This window comes from Parus major, chromosome 1, assembly GCF_001522545.3.
Source record: "Parus major isolate Abel chromosome 1, Parus_major1.1, whole genome shotgun sequence".
In the NCBI taxonomy this organism is placed as follows: domain Eukaryota; kingdom Metazoa; phylum Chordata; class Aves; order Passeriformes; family Paridae; genus Parus; species Parus major.
In genome coordinates, this window is record NC_031768.1 from 29986974 (window position 1) to 29998181 (window position 11208).

Consider the following 11208-nt stretch of genomic DNA (forward strand, 5'->3'; position numbering starts at 1 on the left):
TACTCAGTTTAAAACAAAACAAAAATAAGTCAAAACATTCAGACCTCCCATAGTTTTCCTGAAGGAGTGGTATCATTTTAATGAGACAAAGTATACCCTTGGCTGAGAAGTCTGTTTTGCTGCTGAATGTTGAATTTGAATGTTTGTCTTTACTGCTGTGTTGCAATGTCTAAACTATCTGCAGTGAGTGGGTTGCATTGTCTTTCTATATGATCATACCTTTCATTCATTTTTGTGAATTCTGACACTGGTGTGTTTCCAGCTCCCTATGCAGAGACTGACTAGATTGAAGATCCCTTACAACGCAAAACTATTCTCTGATTCTACAAAAGCCTTCAAGTTTAAGTATTTCACAGATAATGGGGTTTTGAGACCATGCTCATGGGAGAAACATGAGGTGATCTTGAGAGATCTGCTTTATGAGATGCAATAGTTGCCGACTTCAGAAGCTACCTTGGCAGGCTGTAGAATGGATGACGAACATGGGAGTTTTTAAGAATGCATTAGACAGGCATCCTCAGGGGCAATATTTTTGTATGTGATGATCATTGGAGCTGAGAGGGGGGCAGTCATTACTGAGGCTTAGCAGCCTTTTCTTGTCCACTCCATGCTTCTTTGGGGTGAAGTTTTATTTTTCTCCCAGACTGGACAGTAAGAATACTTAGCTGTAAGAATACAGGAGGTGCTGCAGCTTCCAGTCTGCTGTGGCTGTGCTGCAGTGCCATTTGGCATGCTGTCAGTACTGCACTCAGTGGAGTTCAGACTCCAGCAGCAGCTGATGTACCACCGTCCTTTTCAGGCCTATTACCAATTTTCTGAAAGTGAATACTTGTGAGAGTGAGGACAGAATTACCGTAGAACTTCAGTGATAACTCTTCTTACAAACCTGCAGGCTTGTGGAAGAGCCAAACTTATCTGAAATCAGGTTTAATAATACAGAGGTCCAAGGCATTGCAATCCCCAAAACACAATAATTGGTTTGTTAGGTAACTTCATGAAAGGTATTTTAAAATGCAACAGTATGGTTAGATTTATATGTCCTGTCTGTTTCGAGTTACTAAAATAACTAAACTTTTTGAGCATGATGACTTAAACCAAACATTGAAGTGCAGGAAACCTTCACCTGCAGACACCTGGCAGGCTGTTCCAGCTTCTTACACAAGTGAAGAAGTTCTGTTTATTCAAAGTTGCGAAATCAACTAGGGAATGCAAGAAGTGGGAAAACTTGTTTTGCCTTGTCTTCTGAGACATGGATACATACCTCCCTTGAAAACACAGTGACAAAGCATGTTTATAGTTCATTACCTTTTTCTGTTTAATTTCTCCTTTTTAACTTATAATTGCTAAAAGAATATAAGGTCTTAATGTTGGCAGATCATTTTATGCCTGTCTGCAGGTGCTTTATTTTCTCTCTGATATAGGTCCCTGTCTACCCAAAAGTAAGTCCTCTAAGAGCAAAAAAGAAAAAATCATCACTTCTACAATAATTTCTAATCCAGTATGAATGTCACTAAAATCATTCATTAAAAACAATTTTTATGTAGCTGTTTAAATAGTGTATAGTGTAATATTGCTATAATAAACTAACAGACTTGCTTTTTTTAATCAGTCCTAGTAGTAGAGCACCAGGACTTACCTGTCAGCAGCTCTGCTCCTCCTGCTCTTCCTGATTTTTTCCTGTACACTGGCTGGGAGAGAGCAGTTGTTCACAGTGGTGAGCTTCCCTCCCACCCTTTCCAAACCCATGATTTCTGGTAGACCAGAAACAGGAGTCATTTATTCATCACTCCACTGTAAGAAATGGCCAAGCCCTAGTAAAACAAGCATATCCATGATAAAGAATTTATCAGACCCTGCAGGGTTTGGTATCTTGACATGAGACTAGATACAGTGCTTTCTCCTGCTTAACAGTAGGCTGAGGTGTAGACCTGCAAACGTATTGTGGTGAAGAGTCATTGTGCAATCAGCCTGTCTAGTGAAGTCACTGCACCACAAAGGTAGAATTAAGTAAGCTTGATAAAGTAAAAGTTTATTGTATGCCTATTTCCAGGCTGTGATTAAAACCTGTGCCTACTTTAAATATAATGGATATAAATGTGCTTTTGTGAAGAAGATATTTTGGGTCTGATTTAACTTTTTTTTTAAAAAAAGAAAACAAATGCAAGAAAAGACTTGCTATATAGAAAACCTTTTTCTTCTAAACCTGCAGTCTTCTGCTTACAGCTTGGAGTAGGGGGATAGCCCTCACAGCCATGCATTTGTTCTTCAGTTTCTGTATTTCCTTACAGTATCTTTACCTATCTTGTTTTCTTTGCAAACCAGATGAATTACCACCAGCAGCTGGCAACTCCCAGCATGAAACATGCTTCATGTAGTTTTCTGTCCCTTTCCAAACCTCCCACCCCACAAACCTGCCCTGAAAGTGCTGCTGCCCAGGTCCTCTGAGGGAAGGCAGAAAGGGTGGGGGTTGTGTGGCTTATGTGAATAAGCAGAAATGTATTGTCACCAAAGCAGAATCCTCTTTCAAATAAGAAATGGTGAATTAGGCCCAGTATTTGTCCTGATGTCTATAAACACATGTTGATGACTTCCGCTTTTATGCCCTTCTGTCATTTCAGATTTGCAGATCATGGCTGTATATTAGAGATCAGGGACGTAAAGTTTTTTCCTGATGGACGCTCAGTTGTTGATACAGTTGGTGTCCGTCGTTTTAGGGTCTTAAGCCATGGCCAGCGAGATGGATATAACACAGCAAACATCGAGTATCTTGAAGATAAAAAGGTGATCTATGGTGCAAAGTTATTCATACCCATGTATTGCTGGATTCACTTAAATAGCCTTTCCTTGTTGCATTTCAAGCTAGCTGTGCATTATTTTTAAGCCAATATCATTACAGATACACTCAAGCTCTGTTTTAAAAACCATGGAACAAACTCTGTATCTTCTTTCCCTTTCTTCCTTTCTTCCCTTATAATTATCTTTGCTTAATGTGTTACACTCCTTTCATGGATCTCAAAGTAGCTTCTAGGATGCTGAGATCATGGTATGTAGGTGAGGTTAAAGTAACATTTTAAAACTGGTACAGAATTTACAGCCTTCTAAAAGCACATGGTCCTATTGGTAGAGAATTGAGTGTTGTCTTGCACTGAACAGACAGTTGGCACACTTCATATGTCCTCCAGGTTCTCATTTACAGAACAGGTCCTCAAATAAATGTGGGAGTCTGCTCTTAAAATTATTTCTTAGGGACATGTAGTTAACCATGCCCTGTACAAGCATCCATTAGAGCTGACTGAGAGCAGAGAAATGCAGAGAGGGGAGTAGCTTTTAAAAACAAGTCCTCTTAGTAAACCTGCATCGAGGCAGGTGTTTGTGATGGGTGTTGGCCAAAGGCTGAATTTTTGGCCATGCTTTCTGGATCATCTTCAGACCGTGTCTATAAAATCTCGGTAGCTGTTAACATTGAGCTTAGCAGTAATCTCCTGCCAGTTGATGACGTCAGTTTGGTCATACAGCTCTAGCACACTCTCACAGTTAAAGTCTGTAAAGCCTTAGCAGTGCTGTTCTAACCTGTGCAGGGTGATGCAGTTGTTTGCCAGGGCACAAAAAGCTGAGCTCATGGAGGTGCCCCTGCCAGTGAAAGGCTGGAATAAGCAGTCTGCTCAGAGTGAGGTCTGTGCTCTGTTTAAATCCCTAGTGAAGAGTAGTGGAACTCAGGTGTACAGGCATTGTTTATAGATGCTGCCAGAGATCCATCTATTCATAAATTAGAGTGATATTTACCTTGTCTCACGTTGGAGGCTGGTGTCTGTTCAGTGCCCTACATCCATGATTTGTGATGGTCAAAAATCTCAGTCCAAAGATACCAGTTTTATATGTTCTTAGATACATACCTTATGATGAGATTAATTGCTCTCTAGAAATGCTTCTCCTCAATTGTGAAGGGCATCTAGAGCAGCTAGATCAGAAATGTATCTGAGTGAGTAGCATAGGTGAAACCATCTAAGTGATGTGCACATGTTAAAGGGGAAAAAAACCCCAAACAATCCCAAACAAAAATCCAGAATCAAATCCCCTCAAAACCCCACACAAATCACCAATTTCTAGTGGTTTTTGCTTATGCTTTTTTTTCCCCCCCTAATAGCTAATAGTAGGCCTGTGCAACTAAAACACTCTGCTTCTATGAGGGTGTTTCTCTATGGCTGTTTCTGGGAAAGCATCACTTTCCCTGCTTCCTGCCTGGTCGGGTGTCTACCCTTCTTCTCCTTGGCTGTCCTACCATGGCCTTAACACTTCTATGAAATAGTGCTGGTCTCTTAAGTGCTGTAGCCCCCTGTCTCTGTGCTCGGTGGCAGTAGTGTTTGTTTTGTTTTGCTAGATGATGTGCCACTGTCCAGAAGCCATTCTGTGACAGGGACTCGAGGTTGTGCGTTTGAGATGATAAATATGTCCCAGGATTAGAGAGCATATTCTTCTATTGTGCCAGCATTTAGGAATGGATACTAGTGAGGCAGTTACTGCTCTAAGAAATAGCACTTCAGAACACCTAGGGGAGGGTAAAAAGAATCCAGCATCACAGGTTTGAAATCTGAGACTTAGGCACAGTTGGCTTAGATAAGGACATTTGAACAGCTGTAGTCACTGCATTATTTTGCTTCGTTTGCTTCTGGGGAAGCATATGGATTCCACAGTATCAAACCTGTTTTGTTCCATCTTTCTTCTTTTAACAATAAGGTTGAAGGACCAGAATACGAAGAACTTGTCCGCCTTCACGATTCAGTCTATGATCAAGCTGTTGCCTGGTTCACTTCTCTTAAAGACAATATGAAAGTGCAAATTCTCAATCATTTTGGATCTATGCCAGGAAAAGAACCAGAGCCACAGGTAATAAAACCTGCCTACTTATGCAGCCTTAGTCTACACATAATTTTAACGCTAGACTTTTTTTTCTGACAGATTTTTGCTGTGGTTTATATATATTCTAGAGTCTTATTTACTCAGTTTTGGTCTGTTGGCATGAAGCATGGTAAACAATATACCTGTAAAATTTGGTAGCTGTAAAGGTAAGTCTTAATGGTGTATACAGATAAAGAGAACACCTGCAATTAAGTGTTCAGTTGTTGCTTGTTTGGTGGTGACTTTCTTAGCAAATAGAAGGTGAGAAGGAAGGTGATGTTCTTCATGGGGCTGGTGAATGCATAACTGCATGCTTTTCCATCTTTTTGCAGAGCAACCCCAGTGGTCCTGCCTGGTACTGGTGGCTCTTGGCAGTGTTGCCTCTGGAAAACAGAGCTCAGCTGGCTATATTGGCTATGACCTCCCTGAAAGATCGTCTAATCGCCATCAGGCGCGTATTGATATTTGTGACTCGCAAAAGACCCAGATAACATGGACTTGTGTTGTGAGTGGGCACCAAAAACATCTCATGACAGGTTGTTCTGGGGGAGGGAAAAGGGGGAGGGGTTGTTTTTTGTATTTTTTTAAGATTCCTTCAAGAAGGAACAGCCCTTTCTGACTGCATCCTGCATCCATCGATTGCATCGGTTTGTTGTCTGGGTATTCACCAAACCTTGCACACTCTCCTGTTGTCCTGGTGAAAACTGAGCCTCTACAGAGCTGTGCTACATTTAGAATGTAGCTGGTGGATGTGGATAATTTCTTCAAAGTACTTTGATAGAATTGATGTTTCTAGCCAAGAGAGTTAAGTACTAGAGTAGTGCCACTGGCCTGCATGTGATCTGGATTTTCACTCAATAGGAAAAGGAAACTGGACTGTGGATCGAAGAGGCGTTTCCTAGATTTTCTTGAAGGTAGTGAACAGAAGAGGAGTTACACTGCCCAGCAGAAGTATGCACAAGGACTATAACCAACAGTACTATCTGTTAGTGAATTGGAAGGCAGTCTGTCATACACCCACATCTCCCTCTCTCTCTCTCTCTCTTCAGCAAATAACAGTTTGAGGAAAAAACAGGTTAAGCCGTTTGTTGTCAAGGCATCTGAGGATGTTTGTCTGAAAGAATAATAGCTACTGAATAAGCATACTATTTGGTAGCCTTAGGTAATCCCTCCTTTGTGATTTACATGCTGTAGCAGAATAAGTATATACAAAATGTTTGGAAAGACGTGCTTTGGTTTCTTTGAAGAGAAAACCCAAAGTAATCCTAGCCAGTCTTACTGCTAAATTCAAACCAAGCCGCTCACTAAAGTATGATAAACACTGCTGTGAAATAATGATTTCACCCCAAGTATGAGGGAGGCATGCTGCAGTTTACTCTGACACCTGCTCTACGGAGTGGAACCAGTGAGGATGAAAGGTGGGGAGGTTTCCATCTCCCTCCTCCCGTGGTCAGTGTCATGCCGATGTCCCGTTACGTTGGGGTGGTCTCTACTGAACGTGTTTCAAACCCGAAAGTATTGTAGTTTAGTACCAGTTGCTGTATGTGATGGAAATCAGTCCACAGTAACGCCGTGAAAGGAGTCACAAACCGAACCTATAAAGGCAAGTCTCAATGCAAGCTTCAGTCAGGTGTTCACCTTCGTTTGTCTGTTTGATTATTTTTTTATGTATTGTTTTGTTAATATCTAACTTTGATAGTTATTGAATTGATCGCTTGTCAGTCAAATGATCAAGGTATGCTCAACTGCCAATGAAATAACTCAGTGTTACCAATTCAATTGGCATAGTTTCCTATAACTAGAACTGATACTACCAACAGGGAAAAAAGTTGACTTGAATCTCCATGTGCTGCAAGCATAGCAAGACCAATGTAAAGACTTGTTCTTGGGCAGAAGTCTGGTAAGAAGAAATGGCTGCTTACCTAAATGGTCAAAGTGCCTGGTTTCTTTTTTAGTTCTTTTCTCCTTATTTGTCAATGAAGAGGTATTTAAATTTTTTTTTTTTTTTCCACTTTGTACATGAATTCTGGAAGAAGACTGCATTAAAATGCAGTGATTGGGATATATTACCTGCTCTCTTTGGGTATTATAGTTATAACCTCTGTGGTCTGGGAAACAAAAATTCAGTTTTTTTCCTTTCAGCAAATGGCTACCACAAATGGTTTCTGTAACATACCCTGAATGTACTGTAACTGCCTCTACCTTGAACACGCCTTTTCTATTTAAGTAGTTTGTAAGTATATTCTCTGAATTGTGAAGTGCATAATGTACAACCAATGATGTCATAACCTCTACAGTAGCCTTCTGCAAGTTCTGCTACCACCACCAAAATACTCAAAATTCAAGTTGAATGCATTTCCTCCAGTATTTGAAGACGATGAAGAGGAATTCACTGAAGTATAAATAAACTGTTGTGTTTGTGGGGAGGAAATGTTAGAAGTCAGTAGGTCTTCAGCCGACTGTCAGCTGAGCTACTGAAGGGTGATTCCACAAACTAATTCTCGGACCAGAAGATGGACTGTATTTGATCTTGCAATCCTTTCTGTTAAGCTTCCTGTTCTTCCCATTCCTTTCCATGCTGTGTATTTCTTCAAGACTCATTCATCTTGCTTGTTTGTGTGTCTGGCCTAGTTTTGAGTATTACTAGTTTAGATGAAAGAGGTTGCTGATGGTATTTGTGTATTGCTGGTTCCTGATCTTATATGTGCTTAATTTTACAGATAGTGCATTTAAGAAAAAAAAATATCAAGGTGCTAGTTAGTGTCTTCTTGGCTTTGCCTCAGTAAATGTTAATGTTAATATTCTTCTCTGCAAAAGTGATTTTTTCAAGATAACTACTTTTGAGGTACTTCTGACAGAAAACCCTATGAAATGAGAGGTTGTTTACTGCTGTTTCGTAATGTGTAAAGACATTCTACATGGGAAGTGACATTGCTGTGTTCATGAAGGCCTGCATAGTAGAGTAATTGTTATTGAAAAGAAAGCTGAACTGTAGAGGGATTTTTTTTTAGTCAAGGTTTAAAGCGGTTTGTGAATATTTCAGTGACTGATGTTTTGGATAAATGATAACAACAAAGGAATTGTCTGTGTATGGATGCAAATAATAATATTAGCAGCCCAAAGCTGACATTTCTTCCAAAACATTGAATGCTGATCAAATAGCAAAGCTTTAATAAATAGATTAAATCACCACTGCCCTGTGGTACTTGCTTTTTAAGGGGAAGTACCTGTTTCATTTTTACCAAATCACCTCTGCCATATAATATCTGCAGCATCCAGTAGTACCTCACAGGAAAAGCTGTCTTGTTGCTTTTTAGAGGAAATGTCCACGTTACAGCCAGTCTGTGCTTAGGTGTAACTTGTTGCCAAGGTACATGTGGAAGCATTGGAGCTGTGCTCCTGGAAGAGATAGACAGGATTTGTTGCCTTTCTAGCTCATTACACTTTTCTTGCTTGCTGTCCAAGCAAGGATGCTGGGATATATGATGAGTCTTTTCACTGTGGTGAATGTGGCCCTTCTTTATACATCATAAAGAGGCCGAAAAGAAAAAAAAAAAAAAAAAAAAAATCCCTCTACCTCTACACCTGTTGTTCACCTGTAAAATTTCAAGCTACAAAATTATATATATATATATTTTAACTTTTTTTGTCTTTCAGAAGCATACTAATTGTTTGCCACTGAGGCCTTTTATCTACTGTATTTTAATATGTTCATTTGATAGTCATCGAGATATCTTTGTACTTCTAACCTGTAGAACTTGTCATGTTTCTTACTGCTCCTTTTTCCTTGTTCTCCAGTCCACTTTTAAATTGATAAATAGAAAGCTGTACACTCTATTCCTGTTACATTTTTCACTAGTGGAACTGGTATTTTGGTAGCGCCTTAATTTTGCAGTTGTGAAATGATTGTATCAACTCTTATCTGGGGCTTCTGACCAGATGTAAATGAGTATGTTTAATGTAGATAAACTTGAAACCATTTTTTACTGTTTTAAAGCTAGAAATGAAATGGAGTGTGTACATATGTATAAATATAAATTATTAATCTGCACCTTTTTGTATCTAGTAAATACAGGAGAAGTTCATGTTCTAACCACATTTGGCACTTCTTGTTGCATAAACAAAGCCAAAACTTTTTTTAAAAATTGCAGTGTTCATTTCATGTGTATTTGCAATATTCATGGGAAATGTGTTTAATTTATGTGATATTTGGAATAAACCAGGTTGAATTTATGAGAGTGTGAGTTCATGGGGAAAGCTTAATCACTCATGAGGCATTAAGAAGCAGATGGCATCCCAGAAGCAGTGGTTAGATGTTGGGATTCTTAAGTTGCATGGCAATTGTTTTAGCCCCAGTGCAAGGAAGTGGGGGAGGCTGCAGAGACTGTGGCACAGGGGGGTTTGCTGGGCACCCGGGGCAGACTGCAGCACTGGGTGTGAATGTGAGGGGTGGATTTGAAGGAGGGTTGGAGGGCCTCAAAATAAGGGAGACTGGAGGAGTTGAGGGGCCCTCAGCAAGGGCTGGGTTGGAGGAAGTGTACCTGTAGCTTTCTCAGGAGTGGGTTGTGACAAGGATGGGGCATGATCACAAAGCTGCCTCTTCCTTTTGTAGCTTATTGGATTATTTTGTAGCCCTAAGCATGACCTGACTGGCCCAATAGACTAAGCTCACAAAAATAAATTGGCTACAATGAAGAACAACAAATGCTTTTTTGTCTAAGCCCAGTGAAATAAAATACCTTCAGGGTGCTGGGAGGGAGGCAGTGTTCCAGAACAAGGCACTACCCACCAGTGTATCAGGGGATGGGACACTGGTCAGCAGCAAAACTTCGATGATCCTCGTGGGTTTCATCTGACTCAGGATATTCTCTTCTAAAACAGAGTTGTGTGAAGGCAAAAGCCAAGCCAGGCTGTGGAAAGCATATCGTATTCCTCAGTTGCATCTTCCTGCCAGCTAAGCTGTGGAGCAAAACTGCTGTGAAGGCTTTTTTGTAAATACTAGCCCTTTTTTCCCCCCCTTTTGGTGTTGGATTGACTGACCTTTGTGTCTGTATTCACTAAATGTCTGAGCATGCAAACATCAGTTACAGGACTGCTCTTTTAGGTTGCAAGTGTGTGTGGGAGTGTCTGTAAATGCTGCTTGAGCTGCTTCAATACCCCAGACAACAGCTTTTTGAAACAACTTTCAGTGAAGAAAGGTTATCAAGGTTTCCTTTTTATTACCCAGATCCTCGTGCTCCTTGAGACTTGGGAACAATAAAGTAATTGCATGAAGTTAGTAAATAACTTTTCCCCCCTTATTCTGCATGTCCTTTGCTAGTAGATAGATACCAAGTTCTGCAAAGGCAGCATCTCAGGCTCTGCCTGCTTCCCTGCATAATGCTATTCCTAGAGTGTGGAAACCTTAGTGGTCTGTTCTCTCACATCACTAATCAAACCAGGAACCAAAAATAATGCTGCTTAACTGTCCAACAGCACTTGCTTGAAGCTGTTACCTATTGAATAATAGAATAGAATAGGAATAAGAAAGATTGGGAGAAAATCTGATACTATCAAGTGAAAAAAAGAATAAAAAGAAAGTGAATCCATGCCAGCACATTGCTTAGTTCTTCTAATGACTGTGCCTACTACACTTGTAGCTAAAAGACAAGCATGTTTTCCATTGCATTTACGTTACATGGTAGGAACAAGTTGTTTCTAAATGGAGATGAATATCACTTGCTGACAACTTTTATAGCTCTGTTCTGCCATATGTGGGGTTCTGCCTTGTCTGCTAAATTTGGGACTTCATGCATCCATGGAAGAAATGTCTTCACTTGTAAATGTTTCTTACATTTTTTTCTCATAAACATCTGCTGCTCTTTTTGTGCACCAGCCATATTGGAGCCCTGCTCCTGGGAGGATCTGGATTTTGAACACACAAGCTTTTCTTGGGGTCAGGCTAGTTAATTTCATGTCAGACAAAGTTAGAGAAACAGCTCTTGTCCTCTTTTCCCTACCCAGTATCCTCCAGAGGCAGAGTGGGAACTTTTATAGTCCTGTGTCCATCAAACCTGAGGATGGCATGTTGAGAATGGTGTACAGCAAGTGACCAAGAGCATAAGTTGTCTTTAACCATAGCAAAAGCCAAAGGGAGGGACTTCTCTGTAGCCCCTTCCTATTCCTAACCTATTCCTGTTCACAACATCATAAAATCCTCCTATTCAGTTCAGCTCAGAAAGCCCTCGTGAAACCCACTGCCTATCATCCTGAATCTTGCCTGTGATTCCCTGCCCCTTCTCATCACATCTTGTTCTTCCCTTACTGACCCAC

The 11208-nt window shown here is 40.4% G+C and overlaps 1 protein-coding gene across 1 annotated transcript in view; it reads left to right on the forward strand.

Annotated features, from left to right (window-relative positions):
- The window catches only part of LONRF2 (LON peptidase N-terminal domain and ring finger 2), a 34971-nt gene extending 25842 nt beyond the window's left edge, over positions 1–9129 (forward strand). The window contains exons 10-12 of the mRNA XM_019007835.1: positions 2619–2781; positions 4735–4884; positions 5229–9129. Coding sequence (XP_018863380.1) covers positions 2619–2781; positions 4735–4884; positions 5229–5387 — 472 coding nt within the window. The 3' untranslated portion in view covers positions 5388–9129. The remainder of the gene's footprint in view (positions 1–2618; positions 2782–4734; positions 4885–5228) is intronic.
- The last annotated feature ends 2079 nt before the right edge of the window (positions 9130–11208 follow it).